A 21,397-nucleotide genomic window follows, 5' to 3' on the forward strand; every position below is an offset into this window, starting at 1 on the left:
GTCCGCGCCGGAAAAGGCGTGACCCCCGCGGCGGAAGGAGCCGCAAGGAGCCGCAGGGTGTGTGTTAAGTGTGGTTAAAGAGGGAAGCGGGGTGGCTTGCGCGCCGACACCGCTCGCTTCGCCCGCTATCCGAGGCCTGAACGTCCCTCTCGTTTTTTTGGACGCGGTCGCAACCCGTCAGGTGAGCGTTGTCCCGCCAAAAGTCTCTCACTCACCTCCCCCGGCCCTCCCTCAGCGCTGAGCGACGTCGGCGCTGAGTTCTCTGCCCTCCCCCAACACCCCCCCCCCTCAATAACCGAAGGGGAGGTGAGCGGAGCCGAGGCCTGCTCGGTTCCGGCTATTTGACCCCGCCGGTGGGCTCTGAGATGCGCTCTTTGCCGAGACGCTGAAGCGAGGTCGGTCTTCTCCCCCCCCCCCCCGAGACTGCCAGGCTACCGCCTTATGGAATGGAATGGAGGGGAGGGGAGGGGAAGGGAGGGAATCGCCTGCTCTTCGCGCGCTGCTTTCGCTCCTGTTCCGCTGCTGGAGCGCGGCTTCTCGGGGAGGGGTCACCTAGCTAGCTTGGGAGCGCCACGCCCTGGCTGAGTCACCTGCGGCTGCCGCTGCTGCTACACCCGGGCATGGGCGTGCTCACCTGTGCGTAACGAACCGGAGGCTCTTCGTTCTTGGCGGAGCTTCTGGGAGAGGCCACGCTGCGGGTGCAGAAGGAAGCGGAGGGCGGGCCTCTCCTTTCAACGCAACCTTTCTGTCTGCCCCATGGCCTGGGCCCCGGGTATCTGCAGGATCACCTCCTACCGGCCTCCCACCGCCCAGTGCGCTCACATAGGGCTGCCCTCCTCCGGGTCGCCTCAGCCAGACAGTGTCGGCTGGCGGTCCCCAGGATGAGGGCATTCTCTGTGGTCGCACCGACCCTCTGGAATGGGTTGCCCACCGAGCTCCGGACGGCCCCCGACCTCCGCGCCGACCTAAAGACATGGCTTTTTCACCAACTTCCCTGATCTGCTGTGGATTTTAACTTGGGGATTGGGGATTTTAAATTGGTTTTAATACTATTTAATTCTTATTTATTGTCGGGTTGTCTTATTGTTGTGAGCCGCCCCAATCCTGCGGGAGAAGGGCGGCATATAAATCTGACAAAATAAATAAATAAATAAATATTCGCTTTGTGTGTGTCCTGGAGCCATAGGATCCCGGTTCCTTTAAAAAAACCCTGGTGGCTTAAATGGCACAATTAGGCTCCGAGGTAGACCCGGATCCAGAATTATTCGTATCCCCCATGTATTCTTAAGCTGATCTTATATTTCAAATTCGGCGTCCTGAAGAAATTGAGTCTGCATCTTGAGTGGCATCCTCAGGAGACATTATTGGTTGCAGGCGTTGTTTGTAACGTTTGGGGATTCTGAAAGGTTGGGGTATGGATCCATTAGGAAAAAAGGAATGGGAGCCTGGATCCGTGGTTGGGAGCAAAGGGGGGGGAGGCCTTTTCCCAGCTGGGTTGGAATGATAAAAGCAATTGGATCTGTGGGGATGAGAGATCCTAGTGAGGAGATCTGAGGAGGGAGCCATGGTTTTAAAGGTTGCACTTGCTCCAGAATTTTTTTGTTCTTTGGAAATCATCGCGATTGAGCTTTTCCCTTGGGAAGCCTCCACTTTACTCTGTGTAATCTGAAATGAAAACCCATATCCTCTAGAGTAGTGTTTCTCAACCTTGGTAGCTTGAAGATGGATGGACTTCAACTCCCAGAATCCCCCAGCCAGCAGTGCTGACTGGGGGATTCTGGGAGTTGAAGTCCACCCATCTTCAAGCTTCCAAGGTTGAGAAACACACTGATCAAGAGCGTCTTGGGAGATGCTAGCACTTAAGCTGGTCTTTTCTATGTTCAGAAACCAAGCAGGGTTGGCCCTGGTTAGTATGGATGGAAGACTACCAAAGAATCTTAGAGCTGTAGGTTAAGACTTAAAGATCAGAAAGCATCCTGGAAGAAGACATTGTCAAACTACTACCATACGGTTGCCAAGAGAAATTAATAACTTGTTATCAATTAGCATAATAAACTATATATAGAAAGACATGTTTGTTTTGATGCTGATGCTGGCATTGTAAGCTAACAAAATATTGTGGACTACTATCCATTTTGTAAGATGAGTTATCACTATAGCTAATTATTCACTTGCTTATGGTCATTAAAAGGCACAAAACGTGTGTGAAAACTTGCTCTTCCATAAAGAGCAAGTGACGTATTGCCACACTGTTGGAGTACATAGGCCCCAAGGATATACTACTGTTGCATTCCCTGAAAAATCCCCACCAGCTGATACAGCCTATTGGGAGAGCATCACATAAGCTGCAGTATCTGTCAATGCTGCTATTGGTCTTGCATCAGCATGTCTGTGTGCCTGAATTATAAAGGGAATTTGTCATTTGTTTTTAAAGCTTTTCTTTCTCTTCCCCCTTTTCTCTTTCTTCTTGTTTGTTGCAAACACATTTCCTAAAATTCATAACTGATTTCTAGCACCTGTGACTCTAATGGTAATATCTGACAGTTGGAGAGATATTCGTCTTGCTTATTAATTTGGGTTGAATTTGGTTCTTAAGAAAATTAGGGTCTGTTTCTTCAATATCTAAAAATTAACAAGGATCTCATTATCCATAATTAAAACAACTTAAAATTTGTAAAAAAAACCCACCCCATTTTACTATACTGTATTTTTATGCAATTGTAATCTGACATAAATCTAAAAGGTTTGGCAGCATAACATTTTAAAAGTATTGTGGAACCATTTAGGCAGATAGGTAGTGGGATCCATTGAATGTTTTCAGATAGTTTAGAGAGCATTGTCTGGAATGCTTAATTTGGATTTTTGTATTGATCTGGTTGTTGGATATAAGGACCTTAATGCCCGTTCCAATTTAGTTTCTAACATAATTTGTTTTAATATATAATGATGTAGTGTGATAATCCAAAATCAAGCAGATTATATAATGGCTTAATTGTGTGAACCCAGCCAATAAAATACCACAAATAATATTTTTACAGTTGAAACTCTAACTTATCTTCAAAAGCTCCTATAATCAGTTGCAATACCAAAGTTTTGAGTCATTGTTTGGAGTTCTTTCCAAACACTTTCCCATTTTTCAGACTGTTCCTTTACTTATTTAGCCCCATGTAGCTTCTTAATGAAAAAAAACCCACATCTTTTGAAGGAATGTATTGTCTCCAGATTCTTACAACAATTTATAACAAATTCTGTTATAAATATATTGGCCATAGGCCTATTATCACAGTAAAATATAAAGTTTAATAAGTGCCGGAAGTCCTGTAAAACATGAAATTAAGCATTTTTAAAAAATCTCAACTAAGTTCATTCCTTTTGATCAAACAACACTGTACCTGGTCATTCATATCTTTTTGCCAGGGGCTGTTGGTACCACCTAATCATAGTTTTTGCCTGAGGAAGAGTGGCACAAATTTAATCATTAAGCAACCAATAACAATAAAAACAATTTAAGTAATATGTCACATTTGCCATTTTGAAAATATGCAATTGTCCTTTGATAATAGAATGGTTTATTTTTTGTTTCTCTAGTTGATTTCATGCATTATATAAATCAGAAGCAAAATAATTACCCTGGAATAAGATACAAAGAGCCATGACCCAAAGATGCTTTTTCAAAAGGCGACTGGACTTGTTTTTCCTTGTAGATGTTTCGCTTCTCATCCAAGAAGCTTGTTCAGTTTCTTTGATGAAAAGCGAAATGTCTTCAAAAAAAAACAAAATCTAGTTGCCTTTTGAAAAAGCACCTTTGGAACAATCATGACCTGGATGATTGAGAATGTCCATAGACATGAAGAGCCATGCTTGTGAACAATCAATTCATCTTTGTTTTCTTTAAGGGAAATGATAAGCCTTAATTTCCTTAACTATTTCTTCTGTCTAGCAAGCTTTAACCTTCTGGAAATTCTTATTTCCAGAAACATAATATTTTGGTTTTGTACTCCCAATTGAGCAGAAAGGACAATTGGGATATCTATTAGCTGCCATTTTTTCTCTAAAATTGGTAGCAAATACATTGCATTCTATTATGAGATATCCCTAAATTTTGATGACCTGTTATATCTGTGACTGATTGTTACAGCATTTCCTGTTTGGCTTCCCTAATTAAATTTCTGAGTGCCACTTTATTCATCGGCTCCATATATAAATGCAGGTGAAGTTGATGTTAAGATGTTCTTTTAATTGGCCTAGTTTCTGAGGAGTAGTTTCTTCCATTCATTCTTTGATATTCAAGTTATATGACAAATTGAACAAAAAGTTGGATTAGAAGTTATATGTATTTATGGATTATTTCAGAAGAGGATTGTTCAAGTGAGCAATATCTAATCATAAAAAAACTACATGCATTATTTAGCTGAGTAGATTTGCTAAGTAGTCTAAGTCTGCTCTGGAGAATCCTCTAACTGCAGAGTGACTTCAGGAAGCTGAGACCGGACAATGAATTATTTTTCAAGTACAATTTGGCTAACAATGAGACAATTCAATATCTCGGGTTAATAGAGTTTAAAATGTTGTGATTGATTTGAAGCAACAGTAATATTGTCCATGATTCAGATTGAGCTCTGTTGCTGAGCTCCTGCTACTTGTCAAAACAAAATTTTGAAAGTTATCTTCCTGCTGCTAAAAAATATTGTATTAAGAACAATATCCATCTTTGTGTCTCTTTTATTTGTAGTTATAAGAGATTCATAGAAATGGTTTTTAAGTATTTGCAGAGATTTAGGAAATGCTTAAGAATGAGAGTTACAAGTTGGAGGTTTGTTTATTCTTTTATTCATCATATTTTTATAGCATAGTGAGTCCCATAGCGTTGCAGTAATTGTAGAACAGAAAAATAGAATCTTTAATACCATCTTCAAATTTAGAATGCAATGCTTTGATAGTTTGTTTATATACATATACCTTTTAGTAAAAAATTCCACTTCCTGTTCCTATAGCATCTAATATGAAATTGGAAGAGGTCACGGTGGATATGAATAATATAAGGCTTTCTGCATTTCAGTCTGGTTCTGATTTTCTTTTAATACTTTGGACACAAATCCAGGCAGCTTTTCTGACTGTTCTGTATTTCCAACACTTGCATATAAAGTTGAGTCCATAAGGTTACTTTACAGAAAGAAGGCATGTCATTCTGTCATTGTAGGGTATCTGCTATTAATTAGGTTTGTTTTTTAGTTATCTTGTGCTCTGTTTTTTTTGAAACCTAGTTAGATTCCAATTCACAGCAACCTGGCACTAATCTCTTCTTTTAACTATAATGCTGGATCTGATTATCCTAGCAAATAATTGGAAGTGAAATAAAATTCTTGGAAATGTGGTTATGATAAAAACATGTATGGGGTATAAAAGTAATGATTAGAGAAATTGATGGTCTACTACACAATGTTTTTTTAAACAAATCCTTATTTGTCTGGTTCCTTTTTGTCTATGGATTTTTATTGCACACTAGGATTAAATTATTTTAAGCACTTGACTGTTGTCTGTCAATATGAGATGACAGTTTCAAATCCAGTCATTTTTTATCCTTTTCCCTTTTTCATTTCCCATGATTTAATGGACAATTTTATTTTCATTTTTCAAGCTTGGTGGTAGGTGTCTGTTGTAATTTTATTTCTTGTCTGGGAAACTCCCCTCTCAGTGTAATTTCCACACTATTGAAGAGCAAACTTCTCATTTTTTGGCTCAGACATAAAAAAATACATTGCTTTTACTATTAAAATATTTTTTCTATAGATTTGAGGGACATGAATATGAAATACACATTTTATACTACTTAGATTTTTCCTACTCTTTAGGAATAACGATGGATAAAAGTGAGCTTGTACAGAAGGCCAAGTTGGCTGAGCAGGCAGAACGCTATGATGATATGGCTGCTGCCATGAAGGCTGTCACTGAGCAGGGTCATGAGCTATCCAATGAAGAAAGGAACCTACTATCTGTTGCCTACAAAAATGTGGTTGGTGCTCGTCGTTCTTCTTGGCGTGTCATTTCCAGCATTGAACAGAAGACAGAACGGAATGAGAAAAAACAGCAGATGGGAAGAGAATATCGTGAGAAGATTGAGGCTGAGTTGCAGGACATATGCAATGATGTTCTGGTAAGAGTCTAGTAGCAATCTATTCCAGCACTTCTTAAAGTATATTATTTCTAAAAAATACTTGCAGTGATGGGTCAGCAGTATAAGGTTTATTCCTTGTTCAATTTAGTACAGTCCAACATATAAAGAAAAGTTTGTAATTAGTTTACTGAAAGAAATCTTTTAAGGCTTACTCTAATGTGTAACTTATGCACGTATATAAATTAAAAACACATAGTTATATATACAGTTAATAAAATCTTTGGAGATTTCCTCTTGATATTTGGCAGATAACTATTCAGAATGGCTTTAAATGACCCATTTTTCCCTCGGGTAATTTTGTTCGCTTCATCCACTTAACGCCCTCATCATGGTCAGTTACCCACTCATAACTTCTTGCAAGTGGAGAAAAAGCAAATTGCTGGAGAAAACTCTGGTACTATGATATTAAGAGCCTGGTAGTACAGTGGACTAAAGCACTGTTATTAACAACTGCTGCTTGCAATTACTGCAAGTTCAAATCTCACCAGGCTCAAGGTTGACTCAGCCTTCCATCCTTTCAAAGGTAGATAAAATGAGGACCCAGATTGTGGGGGCAATAAGCTGACTTTGTATAAATATACAAAAGTATGAAGGCTATTGCTTAAAGCATTGTAAGCCACCCTGAGTCTCCGGAGAAGGGCGGCATATAAATTAAAGCAAAAAAAAAAAAAAACTTTCTGTCCCTGTATGAGGGTTTTTGTGGGTTCCATATCCTCTCTTTCAAAGACAATATGGCAACTGAAAAAGTTTTAGATACTATTTTAGATACAACTAGAAAATTGACTTTACCCAATTAAGAAATTTAACAAGAACCTAGGGATCAAGGGAATAGAGTTGAGGATTCTCACAGATCTCTAACTTGATCAGGCTACCAAAGTTTTTCTGATGCTTCCATCCCATTAGAAGTCTCCCTTTCCCTGAACTTTTCAACTTGGTTGTCTGTCTTCTCTGGACAGCCAATATTTGAATCCTTCAAGTGCCTCTAATTCATGCCATAAAAATACTTTTCATGAGGGAAAAAAAAATAATGGAGAAAAAAATGAGTGGTATTTTAATTTTTTTTGCAAACATTACAGAATAACAGAGTTGGAAGGGACCTTCAAGGTCTTTTAATCCAACCCCCTGCTCAAGCAGAAGACTCTTATTTATTTATTTATTTATTTAATTAATTAATTAATTAATTAATTAATTTATATACCGCCCTTCTCCCGAAGGACAGAATTAAGATACATATAATATAAAAGTTAAAACTCTATACTATTTCAAATGGTTGTCCAATCTCTTCTTAAACACCTTAAGTGTTGGAGCGCCCACAACTTTTGGAAGCAAGTCGTTCCACTGATTGTTCTAACCATCAGGAAATTGCTCCTTAATTCCAGGTTGCTTCTCTCCTTGTTTAGTTTCCATCTATTGCGTCTTGTCCTGTCTTCAGGTGCTTTGGAGAATAGATTGACCCCCTCTTCTTTGCAGCATCCCCTTAGATATTGGAACACTGCTATCATGTCACTCCTGAGTCCTCCTTTTCATTAAACCAAACATACCTTCAGTGTCTGGCAAATTTTGAATTTGTGGACTTCTGAGAAGGCCTTGGGAGACTCCTGGGGGTCCTCAGACCACACTTTAAGAAACACTGCTCTAGTTCATACTCTCATATATAAGTCATATTAGCCAAAAGTGGATATTAGCTAAGATATTAGCCTTGTAAAATTCTGAAAGGGTTATGGCCCCCCCCAAAATTCTCTAGCTTAAAAAGCAGGGAATATATATTCCAATTCTAAAGTTTCAGAGCCATTTCTTGTTGAAAAACCTTACCGATAGCCATTACCTTCACATGATGATTTTCAAAACTCAAGGTCGTGTCCCCTCAAAGTTGTGTCCCCCAGCCTTATTGCTGGATTACAGCATAGTGTCAGAGGTTATGTCTTGTTTTCATTGACATTAGCTCCCGTCATTTGCTGTAGATTGAGTCACTGTTAGAAAAAGCATGACCCAACAAAATGGATGTTCTGTAGCTGTAAAAGGCTACCAGACCAGAACCTTTGAATTCAGACTCATTGACAACCTCTGTATGTCCTTGAAACAAACAGTCCTGGTTACAGAGTTTCCATGCCATTAACCCTGCTGTATTATGCTATTTACCCTATCTATGGAGTTCAGTCATGTTCCAGAGAGGTCGTGTCTAATTCTAGATGAAGTGCTATCAACTCTATTACTTTTAATATTCCTCTAGGAGATACATGCAAGGTGGCTGCGTGGTATTACACACTGTTTGTACATTGTTTGTCAAACTATTTTTAAAGTGCTAATACTTAGACCTTATGAAGCTGTTAAAATAATATTGAATATGCACATTTTGATTTTATTGTATATCATAGGTTTTTATCCTAGATATGTCTTTCTTTATATTGTGATTTTATATTTTTGTGGTACATTATTACTTGCAGATTTTTGGTCTATGCACTGCACACATGTATAGCTCCATGACAGATAATTTGCAACTGCAACTACTAGAAGTTAAATATTTATACTTCTTTTGAAGTCTCCTTTGGCTAAACAATCCTGCAAAGAATGGTTCCTCCCACTAGCTAGGCCTTAAGATTCTTCTACTATTTAGGATTGCTTTCATATGCTCCACTGTTGGATACCTACTTCCATTGTAGGTCAATAGAACAATGGATTTGCTGTAAATGTCCTTTTTCTGTAGTAGGAATAGGAGACCCTCCTATCCAGATATTTTCCCAAAGGAAATATTGCTAATCTGCAGCTTTGCCCTTGTTTAAATTTCATTTTCCCTCTAAAGAGTGAACTTTTATGAACCTTAGCTAATGGCTCTGAAAGTGAGTTGGGCTGGTTAGCAAAATGAATGGGAAGAGTAACCTGTCATGTACATTTTCTCTTCGGGGGTGTCTTAATTTTTTTGAGATGCAGGATGCTGCGAGCGTAGTCACCTCTTGGCTGCTGGACCCCTTGATCACGGCCCGTGGATCAGCTGATCCAGCAAGGGTCCAGAGTTCTATCTCTGGGTGCCTGGAGACACTCTTGCTTGTCCCAGCCCTTCCCACTGCGCCAGGCAACCTCGCAGCCAAGGGGCCACTCTTCCACAGCTTACCTTGTGGCTATGGAGCAGGCGGCAAGCACGGTTTGTGCTCCGCTAGGCCTGGATCTCAGGTGTTGCTCAGGCTGCTGCTACAATGAGGCAGAAAGCCATACGGCCCATCAAAATCGGTTCCTCTACCCGGCTGCTGGGCCTGCTGCACCTGTTGCTGCTGCCCTCGCAGGGGCTTTTTGCCCTCCTGGCTGCTTGCTCTCAGCAGCCCTTCTGGGCTGCTCCTGCCTGGCGCGAAGCAACTCAGCCCAGATCTACAACCGCAGAATGGAGGAGGGGGGCGATCGCCCCTTCTTCCTTTGCACTCCAAAACCCCATCTTTCCTGGCCCCCAAGCCTCCAGCCTGCACCCATCTCGCTGGAGCAAGACACACAACTCAATCTTACCCGTGGAGGCCTTCCAGTGCAATGCTCTGCCGTAGTTTTGGAGCAAAAGTCCCCCTTGCAGGATTGCAAGGTAAAGGCGAAGCCACGGGGAGAGCAGTTTGGATGTGTGTCTGCAAGGCTCCCCTTTGAAAGGAGGATTGGCAGGAAAATCCACCCCTCACTCGGATATCACTTTCTGAAAGAGTTTCCTCACCCTGCACCCTGCTTCCGATCTTTCTCCCTCTCCTGCATCTCAAGCAAAATCAAAGTGTGGGGTTTTTTTGGGTTTTTTTTTTGGAGAATTTTCCTGTGAGTACAGGCTAGAGATTGGGGGGGGGGGAATTTTCCTGCCAATCCTCCTTTCAAAGATGCCCAGAGAGACAGAACTCCCAGCCCTTGCTAGATCAGCTGATCTGCGGACTGCAATTAAGGGGCCCAGCAGCCATGAGGTGACAGGGAAGGGAAGGGCTACCTCCTGTGCTGCCTACGCCCAACCCCTTCACTAGGGCTTATTTTGGGGGTAGGGTGTATATTAGCCCCCCCCCTCAATTAGGCTTGGGCTTATTTTTAGGGTGGGTCGTATTTTCGGGAAAATATGGTAGCACATAGATAAAACTATTTATATGGCTGTCTAATCTCTTATTAACCTTAAATTTGAACCATTAGTCTCAATGTAGTTAAAGTTGCTTTGATTTTCCTGTTTATTAATTATGCTCACTAATTATTTGCCTCTGTTAGATATGTTTGCTCATTATTTTCTGGAGGGAGAGGTTTTGTCTGTATGTCTCCATTCATTAATAAGGAGTACTTGAGTGTCCATATTTTTATTTGGTGAGTATATTTACTTTGTATAGGTCTAGCTTGTGTTGAGGACATTATTAGTCATCCTTAAACAAAGCATCAGAAAATTATTTGCTAAAATTCATCTCAATAAATAATGATAAATTGAAGAAATAGCATTCTTAATTATATGAATAATTTGTTTTTCAGGAACTCTTAGATAAGTACCTTATTGTTAATGCCACACAACCAGAAAGTAAAGTCTTCTATTTGAAAATGAAAGGCGATTACTACAGATACCTTTCAGAAGTGGCATCTGGTGACAACAAGCAAAGTAAGTGATGTATCTTATATGGTAGGGTGATGTTCTACAGGAACTATAGATAGCATTTTAAAGGTTTGTTCCAACATTTCTAATTACAAATTGACTCAGGATTGTCAAAATATAGGGAAAAAGTGATTTTCATTGCATTTATGTCCTCCAAGGTAACCAGTGCTCCCAGTGCAAGGAGAGATGAGATTTGACCACAAGAGAAAATGTGAATGTTCTACTTCATTCTACTTCAAATGTTCAAATGTTAAAAAATGCGTGGGAAGCAGAAAGCATGAGTCACTTGTTGTTCTTGTACTCCACATCTTAACCCTGTAAAGGCACAGATGTATGGAATGAAATGTGTTTGCTGTATTTATTTATAGAAACCTAATTTTTCATGTACCTTAAAATCTTGGAATGAAGTGGGCTGTGCATATGTTAGTTTAACGTGGGAATGTTCTTTTCACTAAGTTATTGATATTTTACTGTATACCGTATTTTTTGCACTATAAGACACACTTCCCCCGCCCCCAAAAAAGTGGGTGGAAATATCTGTGCGTTTTATAGAATAAATATTGTGGCGGAGTGGAGGGGGGTTGGTATGGCAGCAGCATTCGCTGCTGCTGTTTGCCACCACTGGGGAACGCTGGAGCCTTCGCTGCTGAGCAGCTGATTGTTGGATCAGGTTGGATCAGCCTCCCGGAATACCGCCGATCAGCTGTTCAAGGCGGCGGGGATCATGTTCCCCGGCAGTGACGGCAGCTCAGCTCAGTTGATTGGTAGTGGGCGCAAAAAAGCAGAGCCCTGACGAGCCACATGCTGGGGCTGCGATACCGGGCTAAAGCTGACCAGGCTGTTTGCTGTTTGCTGCAAGGACACTAGCCAGATGAATACTGGATGGATGCTGAGAGGCAGAAGCAGATTTTTTTTTCTTGTTTTCCTCCTCTAAAGCTAATGTGTGTCTTATGGTCCAGTGCGTCTTACAGTGCGAAAAATACGGTAACCTTTTCAGACTGGGACTGGGACTGGATTCCAGTAGTGCTGTTCCAGATATCCCAGCTAAAGATAGGCAGAAACTTAGGTTTATTCCCTCCATCTTCCTCCACCCAATCTTTTTATACCATTGTGAAATATCTGTTAGGCCACTATAGGTAGTCCTTGACAGTTCAGCAACTGTCTGAAGTTATGACAGCATTGGATGAATGGTGGTTATGGCTGGTTCTGGGAGCTCCAGCCATCCCAACATCCCCTGCGATCATGTGATCACGATCTGGATACTTGACAACCCCTTTGCCTTTACAGTCAGTTGCCAAGCACCCTGTGATCACACAATTTGCAACCTTCCCTGCCATCTTTCCCAAGAAAGTCAAAGGAGAAGCCAGCAGGGAAGATTGTAAGTCACTCGGGTGAGTCTCCCCTACTCATCTACCTTCCCCCCAGCTCATCTGCACTTGACCCACGTGGCACCTTGCTCATTCTCCCTGACCCACACAGTGCCTCTTGCACATCCTCGACCCTCCCCCATATCCCCACTCCCTTGGTCTTTCCCCTACCTGGCACCAGCCATCTTATCTGCTTGTGGGCCTGGGGCTTGTGACTTCTTGATGGCTTCCCCATTGACTTTGATTGTGGGAAGGCAACAGGAAGTTGCCTTGCCTCACCTAACAATTGTGAGATTCAGGTAATGACAGCAAGTGGTACTGAAGTGATTTCTGTCGCTAAGCAAAATGGGTTGCATTTTATGAACATCACTTAGTGACAGAAATTCTGGTCCCAGTTGCCATTGTAAGTTTAGGACTGCCTGTATACAAATAGTATACAGTCTGTAGATATTTTACTATTTTCCCATTTTAAAAATCCTTTGCAATTCTGCATGCGTAAAATCAAATATAATGTTTAGTTATTCTCACATTGATTCACACTTTTATCTTACTACAGTATTTTTTAAAATAGATTTTAAGCTTGTGATGGCAAAATTGGGAATTTTTAAATTCCCAGATCATATTGTAGAAAGATTAATTTGTTGAGGGCATATTATTAATTCAGACTTCAAGTCTTCAGATTTTAAAATTGAGCAAACTTTTTAGTCACTTGTCATGAGTTATGCCTTGCTTGCTCTCTCCAAACCAAAATCTTCATTATCTCTTTCTCAGAACATTTAATGCCTATGGAATTTAACAGGTCTCCTAAACTAGTTTCTAATCTCACAATCACAGTCCCTTTGCTGCCTACTAGAACAAACAATTTTGCCGTAAAATAGAAACTGCTGCAAGATTTTATTCGATGAAGGCTGCAGCCCTGTGATATGCTTTGTAATGTGCTTGTATACGCATTGATACAAGCCCCATCTATTTTTAATTCCCTTACCAGCTATTTAAAGAATAACAGTTTCTTGAAACAAGAGTTCCCCAACCTTTCTGACTTTGCGGACTGGCGGAGGAGAGGGGGAGAGGAGATGGTTCCATGTGAGCAGTGGGCAAGTGTGCACGCACAGCTCCATTTGTGTGAGCGGCTGGCATGTCTGCCCACCAGTTGCACAAATGACGCGCACTTGTTCGCCCCCCACCCCACCCCTAGGTGGCCCGGTTTGGAACGGCTCAAAGCCCAGTAGTGAATTAATAAAAAAAAATAGGCAGAGACTTTTTTTATATATAAAAGTTTTTTATTTTTATTTCTCATAAAACATATATAAATGTACAATCTCTTTAACCATTCTTATCACACATACTATCTCTTGGTTTCCATATTGGTTCGTTCTTCATCCTAAAACTTTAAAATACATTCGGAGTTGTTGTTCTACTATTCCATATCTCCCTTCTTCCACAACAACCATTCCTCTCCTTCTTCCTCTTACCTTTCCCTCCCTTCTTCTATTCGTTTCAACTTTCTTTTTTCCTCCTCTCCTTCCCCTCCTCTCCTTCTCCTTCCTTTCCCCACTCCTCCCCTCTTCCTCTCTTTCTAACCCTCTCTCCTACTCTTATTTCCCCTCCCTTTCTTCCTCTCCTTTTCCTCCCTTCTCCTGTCTCCTTCCTACCTGTCCCTCTACTCCTCTCTCCCTTCCCTCTCCGTTGTTGTGTCCATTTTCAATTCAATATTTTGTCAAGATTGTATTCAAGCAACCCCGATCTTATATTTATTTTACTTATTTTTATTTATTTTATTGGATTTCTATACCGCCCTACTCCTGAAGGACTCAGGGCGGTGAACAGCCACAGAATAAAACACATAAATACAAAAATTTAAAATAGAATAAAAACGAATTAAATAATTTGGCTGAGACAAATTTAAAATGCCCCATAATTTAAAAACAAATTAAAATTTACATTTAAAAAGGGGAGAAGATTTAGGCCAGGCCAGTTTGATGAAATAAAAAAGTCTTAAGCGCACGACGGAAGGTGCGCAGATCCAGGATCCTCCGTATCTCCGGGGGGAGCTCGTTCCAGATCGTAGGTGCCCCCACAGAGAAGGCTCTCCCCCTAGGGGCCGCCAGTCAACATTGTTTGGCTGACGGCACCCAGAGGAGCCCCTCTCTATGGGAGCGTACTGGCTGGTGGGAGGCTATTGGCGGTAGCAGACGGTCCCATAGATAACCAGGTCCTAAGTCATGGAGCACTTTAAAGGTGATAACCAAAACCTTGAAGCGCACTCGGAAGTTCACTGGGAGCCAGTGCAGCTCGCGCAGGAGACCCACGTTTACCCACATTTTCCTTTCAATTTCTTTTCTATTTTGCTCAGGTGTCATCTGGATTTCTATATTTTTTTTGTCTTTTCTCTCATTTATTTTTATTCATATTCCTTTTCTAGTCAATCATAAAAACGTCCCCATGTCTTAAAGTACACCGATTCTTCTTTATCTTTTATTCTTCACGTTAATCTGAAGTAATGAAAAAAAAAATAGGCACAGGCTTTATGGTTCTCATGGTTAAAGCCCTGCAGAAAGATTGGTGACACAAGTAGAAACTCTGCTGCAGCTCTGTGCAGTGAAAGTGCAAGTAGTTCTCGACTTACAATCACAATTGGGACCAGAAATTCCATTGCTAAGTAAGGGATTTGTTATGTGAGTCATGCCCGATTTTATTTTATTTAATTTTGCCACAATTGTTAAGCAAATCACTGTGGTTACAATTTGGATTACTTGAATGCAGGGTTGCTGTAAGAGCCATATTTGTGCGAGGACCCACATATATGGTCACTTTTTCCAGTGCTGTTGTAACTTTTAGTGGTTTCTAAACAAATGGTTATAAGTCACCTATAGTGGTGAAATGAGAAGAAAGGAGCACAGTACTTATTGTCAGCAGCAATTCAATTCCAGCTGAGACCCAGGGCATGCCTGAAGAGGTGGGGCCAAAAGGTGAGGCTCCAATCCCAAGGAAATCCCTACCATCCTTCTGTGGCGGTGGCCTCCAGGCCTACAATTGCAGTCTGCCTCCTGGTACCTGTGGAGATTGTAAATGAATGTAGCGCTACTGTTGTTTTTAATTTGTAGCCCAATTTTATAATAAAATCTCAGCTTGGCTATGTATTTTGCATCCGTTAACTGAGCAGGTGACAACACCTGGCTGAACGTATCTTAAGCTTAGCAGTTAAGCAAGTTGGGCCTGGCTAATACTTGGAATCTTAAGTACTCTTTCCCAGGAACATTTATTTTTGGATATACTAAAAATATAACAAACAAATTTGTTTGCTTTCCTGTATTGAAATAATTATGAAAGAACATTCAGTTTAATTGCTCAAGATTTTCATTATTTGTTTCTTACTTGATTGCTCATATGATGAGGAATTAAAAATATACTTATCTTTCTTCATAGCAACAGTAGGAAATTCTCAACAGGCATATCAAGAAGCGTTTGAAATCAGCAAGAAGGAGATGCAGCCAACACATCCTATTCGGCTTGGTCTGGCACTTAATTTCTCTGTGTTCTACTATGAAATATTAAACTCACCTGAGAAAGCCTGTAGTCTGGCAAAGACAGTAAGGACTTAATTTTATTTGAAAACTAGTGAATGGGGAAGAATAGGAAGTACACATTAAGGGGAACCTAATTTAGGTTAAATTAATATTTGAGAATTATTATCCTCTAATGTATTTAATGAAATGTTACTAAGCTAAAATAGCTAGCTGGATACTGGAAATAGTCTCTAAATAATAACTTAAAATGTGCATACTTTTAGATTCTATAGCATTCCAATGTTAGTGGGAAAAAGCAAGGTATGACTTTAATTTAGATCCAGTTACATAATCTACAATTTAGATTTATACCCAACTCAACACTAATTTTAAACATATGAATTGAAAACAGATACCTTAACTTTTTTTGTTTTGTTTTTAGCTATTGTAATAGACATACTTAACCAAAGCAGGCAGTGCATGTCAGAAGGGCATGCCCTGACCTATTCCAGAGCCTGGAGGGAAAAGAGTTTTCTGATTGTTTAAACCTACAAGGTTGAGGCTGTCTGAACTGGGAATGGGCAGTTCTATTTCAGAGAGAGAGAGAGAGAGAGAGAGTGTGCTGCAGCAGAGAAGATGTGTTTTTTTATATCCCAGGGACGCACAGTGTGTCTTTTGTGTCAGATCTTACAGGAAGGCTGAAATGAGAAAGAAGTGCTCCCTCTGATAGCCAAGCCCATTGCTATAAAGGGCTTTGTAAGACATATTGAATATATCCATAACAGTTTGCACCACCTTTTCATGGACTAGCTGAATCTTCCAAGTGGTTTTTTAGGGCAGTCCCAAGTAGAATGCATTGAAATTCATACACAAAGTGACCCATGCATGCATGCATGACTATAAGGGGGAGATTCCTCCAGGAAAGGGTACAGTTGGTATACCAGAGGAATCTGTGAAGGCCTTCCTCACCACAGCTGCCAGCCACCTGCTCCTCAAGCAGGAACTGTGAGTCCAGAAGGGACTTACAAATCATAAACTGGTTCTGTTGGGGAAATGCTATCCTATTCAGAACAAATAATGCAGAATTCTGGTGCGAGGAAATCATATACCCATAGCCATTCAGCTTGTCCGGGCTGAGTTGAAACCTGTTCCTCTTAATTCATACCCATATAGCCTCCAACTGCTGGGATAAGACCTAGGCAGCATTACTGATAATCCTGAGTCAAGCTATACCTGAGCCTTTATCAATGGATGACCTCACCCAGCAGTTTCATGTAGATGTTAAACAGGATAGGTAAGAGTGTTCAACTCTGAAGCACACTGATATCAAGATCTTTGAGCTGGCGCTCTCCTCACCTGTCAGAATTGGCCATGGAGAAAAGAAATTCTAACTCTTAAGCTGCACCTAACTTTATCACACCAAAGCAGCCTCTTAGGTCCACCATTACCAACCCCTCAGTGGAGTTCAACAGTTTAAGCAGAGAGGTGGAGCAGAAAAGCTATTGTAGTATCAATAAACCCAGCTGCTCCCCAGAGCCCAATTTCAACCTTGTAAGTAGTATGTCCCATTTAGTTAGCTCTAATTAGACTTTAAAGTGAATTGTGTTTCTTAGTTGGAAATGGCAGAAAAAACAAGTCAAATAATACTTGAATTTGTTTTAGGCATTTGATGAAGCAATAGCTGAACTGGACACACTGAATGAAGAATCTTACAAAGATAGCACCCTGATTATGCAGCTACTTAGAGATAATCTTACTGTAAGTATCTTTAGAAAAAGTGGCTATGCCAGTTAATTTCTATGGAACATCGTATCTTTAACTGTTTCTAAATATACAGTTAGTTATTATTTGTGGATTAATTGGAGTCCTGTGGAAAATGTTATATTTGGAAATACTATAAGGCAGCGGTCCCCAACCTTTCTGGCTCTGCAGACCAGCGGCAGCTGCGGGGGGGGGGGGGTGATGGTTTCATGCATGCCGCTTGTGCAAATGCAGCTTCGCACACTCACCCACCACTTGTGCGACCTGGTTCCCAACTGGGCCATGGACCGGGGGTCAGGGACCCCTACTATAAGTGATAACATAAAGCTTTATACAGCAAGCATATCTATATTAGAAAACTTAATAAATGCCTTTTCCAATCTGCTAACATGTCTTTGTTTTCTCGTTTCTTTAACTGCCTATATTCTCTAGTCTTTAATTCTTCGTTAAGTGTTTCTCTTCACTGCCGTGCTGAAGCCAAGTCAATATAAAATAGACTGCCCAGTATCTACTTTCTAGACCAGCGGTCACCAACCAGTTGGCCGTGGACCACTGGTGGTTCGCGAGAAAATTTTGATGGTCCATAGAAAAATTATTCGCATTTTTTATATTGCACTAAATCAGGGTCCTCAAACTACAGCCCCTGGGCCGGATATGTGCTATGAACGTTTGTGTGGCTGCAGAGAGTCTTCCCCTTTGGTGTCTTTTTGTGTGGGGCAGAGGGGGGCAGAAATTCCGACTTGGGGTCTGCTTCAGCCTCATGCGGGGCTTTGGGTGAAGGCTGGAGGGAAGTGCCACTGGTGGCGAAGAGCCGGAGGACCTTGTTCCAGGGGACTGCATCATGGCCTGGAACTGGCTGACCATCTCAGCCCGCTGGGCATCCAGGCGCCGGTACCTGGCCTTGCACTCCTGCAGGTCTTCCTTCTGCTTGGAAAGCCTATGCTCCTAGTCCTCAGTGAGCTGCTTCTGCTGAGCCTCCTTTTCGGCCAGATCCAATTTGAACTGAGCCAGCTGTTTTGCCAACTCTTTCTTGTGGTGGCTGCTTAACTCCAACAACTGCTTCCTGTTGGGGCCCTAAGGAGCTTGGGCGGGCAGGCGAGAAATGGCTGGGAGGGAAGGGGCGAATAGAGGCCTGCGAGGTGCCCCTCGACACTAGTGACATCGAGTTGGCCATGCCCACCCAGTCACATGCCCACCTAGCTGGTCATTAGGCAGATCACATTAGTGGTCCACGGGATTTAAAATTATGAATTTCAGTCCCTGAGGTCCGAAAGGTTGGTGACCCCTGTTCTAGACTAGTGAAATTAACTGCATATTTTTAACATAAACATTCTTGTATATTCTTGCAGCTATGGACATCAGAAAACCAGGGAGATGAAGGGGAAGCTGGAGAAGGTGAAAACTAAGTCTGTCGTGCTTCACTATGTGTTCAATGTCACTGTATCCTACACATTATATTCCTTTGTGCGGCAAGCAAAAAGAATAGTACATCGACTTCACAACCTCAACGTAGCAAACTGTCTGTGGGGTAAAAAAAAATTGGTTGGTGTTCTGTGTATGTCAAATGGAAATCAGTTGAACAATGGCATTCTGAACCTTTCCTATTATGAACACTTGCAGTTATGATTACCGTGTTTATATTTTTTTAACTGAACACTGTGATTATGGGTTTTGCGATTGCAGTTGACTTTACAAAACTCAGATGATGAAAGAATAGATACAAATCATGTAATTCCTTGGAAGGATAATAATCTGGTATCAAAGTTGCTGACATACAATTCTGCTGTAAAGTTGTATAGAAAATTATAGAGATTATATTGTGATACTGCAACATGGAAGGGGAACAATCTACTGTGTGGTATTCCAGTTCAGAAGCTCACTTCTGTGAATTGAATAGGCATGTTCATTCTGACATTTCTTGTGTTTTTTTTGTTTGTTTGTTTTGTTTTGAAATAATGATGCTGGACACACTGCTTTTTAGCCAAATGCTCATGTGATTTTAATTTTTTTCTTAAATTTCGTTTAAAGCCAAGGGGAAATAAAAATCTTAACTAGCAAATACTTAACGGTGGCAGAAAAATGTGGCCTTGCCTTTGGCCAAATAGTCCACTGCTCTTGCCACTGGCAAACATAATTTTGGTCAGTAATGTATTATACATTTATTTTGTAGGCTAGTGGATTAACGAAATTTGGATTCTACTTTTATGGCTTTATTAGCAGTAGAATAGTTGCATGAAATAATATTTTTACCAGTTTTAAAAAGTTAAACATTAATTCCTTCCAGGAAAGAAACCTGTATCTTTAAATATTTGAGTTCTTGGTACAAATTGTGTCTCTCCTGATGTAATTTAAATTAGAAAATCACTGTAATTGAGCTTAATTTCTGTAATGGTAGAAAGTAAAATATACTGGAGGACAGGTCTCACTTAGATGCAGATGGCCTATTGCTGCTATAGTTTTTGCCACTCCTGGTTCAAAACAAATATCAGGCTCATATATAACATTTTCCTTAACTTTCTTAGAAATATAGATCATAATGTTGAATTATATACAAATTTGTCCAGGCAAAGATTGGAATTCAGTAGTAGTTGCATGGATAATGCAGTGAAAGATGAGACTATTTCTCTTATTGGTCTTTTCAATATCGTTTCTCTGCTTGTGACATTCCACTTGGCTTATAGAGTCCATCTGTCTGTTCAACTGTTTGCTGAAAAGAAAATTCATGCACTGACTTCAAAATTCCCCTCTACTAGCTGAACAAATTGTGCAGTTTTACTTGGCGCTTGATAAATGCAGTAGTGAATGTGGAACCGAGCCTGTCTGTATATCTGGTAGCTCTTTTTGCATTGTTTCTACTGACCAGTATTTTGCCTAAAGTTTGCTTCTGTGATGGTTGTATTAACTAGCACACATGTGGTTGTGAGAATAGTATAGCAAAAAGAAATACCTGGTTATCGATGTACTAGATTTGTGTATGTCTTTCAAACAGTTCTAGTTTCACCCTACACAATCAGGAAAGTGTAAAACGATTTAAAAATAAAAAAATTTATCAGTTTGCAGTTTCTCTTTTTTTTATGTTATCACAATCACTTGATAAAATTATGGCTACATTCAATATGATGGAATGGCTATGTTATTTTGGGACCCTAACAATACTGATTGTATTAGATTATATGCAATTGATGTAATTAATGTATCGGTGATGTCTATGAACTGATTTTTCTATTGGTCTAAAATGATTTAAACTTATTACTATTTCTTTGTGAGCAAAATAATGAAATTTGGTTTTCTATATGGAATAAAATTGTACTTTATAACATGATAGCATATACTATACTGTCCAATTTTCCTGGAAACATCATCAGTACTTCATAAATGGTATAAAACTAAGGTACATTATAGTCTACATTTTTAAAAAGGAGTTAAAAAGCAAATTGCATCATAACAAGAAAAGTTAGTCTTGTAAAACTTCGTTTCAGAACAAATTGCCCTTTGGTATAAATATTGGATCTAATAAAATGGAATATTTACATTGAGTACTTGTTTTAATCTGGACACAACTAAAAATATTTCTTGAAACTCTTGCAATAAAGTATCTTAAAGCCAGTCTTCTTGTAGAATATAGGTGGCAGCAGCCCGAAGACAGAGATTGTTGTATGGCCATGAGGAAAAAAATGTGTATCTATGGAGTTACAGCTGTTCTGATAATACCATACATCGAAGTGGTTACTTTAGTTTCCAGCAGTTTTGTTTCTTACAAATGGGTAACATCTATGAATTGGAATTGACATTCACAAATAGAGGAGTGGGATATGGTACACTAATGGGGGGGGGGGAGGGTCTGAGTGACCCCATATACTGCAGCAATCCAGATGAGAGAATAATTCAATCTATAGGAATTAACTCAATGTTTCTATACGCACACAAATTCTGTGGCACTTTCATTTAGAAATCTATTTTATACAGATTTCTTTGCATCTGTAGTTTTACATTTCCTGTAAATGCAGAA

At 40.3% G+C, this 21,397-nt stretch overlaps 1 protein-coding gene across 1 annotated transcript; it reads left to right on the forward strand.

Annotated features, from left to right (window-relative positions):
- The first annotated feature begins 51 nt into the window (after window positions 1–51).
- Window positions 52–20,924, forward strand: YWHAB (tyrosine 3-monooxygenase/tryptophan 5-monooxygenase activation protein beta). Its single transcript, XM_034413884.3, has 6 exons — window positions 52–181; window positions 5,853–6,154; window positions 10,637–10,760; window positions 15,548–15,711; window positions 17,290–17,385; window positions 18,738–20,924. The coding sequence occupies exons 2-6, from the start codon at window positions 5,861–5,863 to the stop codon at window positions 18,792–18,794; spliced, it is 735 nt and encodes a 244-aa protein (XP_034269775.1). The 5' UTR covers window positions 52–181; window positions 5,853–5,860; the 3' UTR covers window positions 18,795–20,924.
- Window positions 20,925–21,397: the final 473 nt, after the last annotated feature.

Source organism: Pantherophis guttatus, chromosome 3 (assembly GCF_059756535.1).
Source record: "Pantherophis guttatus breed Tessera chromosome 3, ASM5975653v1, whole genome shotgun sequence".
In the NCBI taxonomy this organism is placed as follows: Eukaryota; Metazoa; Chordata; class Lepidosauria; order Squamata; family Colubridae; genus Pantherophis; species Pantherophis guttatus.

Excerpts from the sequence above, each read along its gene's own strand:
- YWHAB (XM_034413884.3), top strand. The coding sequence starts at position 5,861 with ATGGATAAAAGTGAGCTTGTACAGAAGGCCAAGTTGGCTGAGCAGGCA. Across the intron at positions 10,761-15,547 it reads ATCTGGTGACAACAAGCAAA|CAACAGTAGGAAATTCTCAA; the intron begins GTAAGTGATGTA and ends CTTTCTTCATAG. Across the intron at positions 17,386-18,737 it reads TACTTAGAGATAATCTTACT|CTATGGACATCAGAAAACCA; the intron begins GTAAGTATCTTT and ends ATATTCTTGCAG.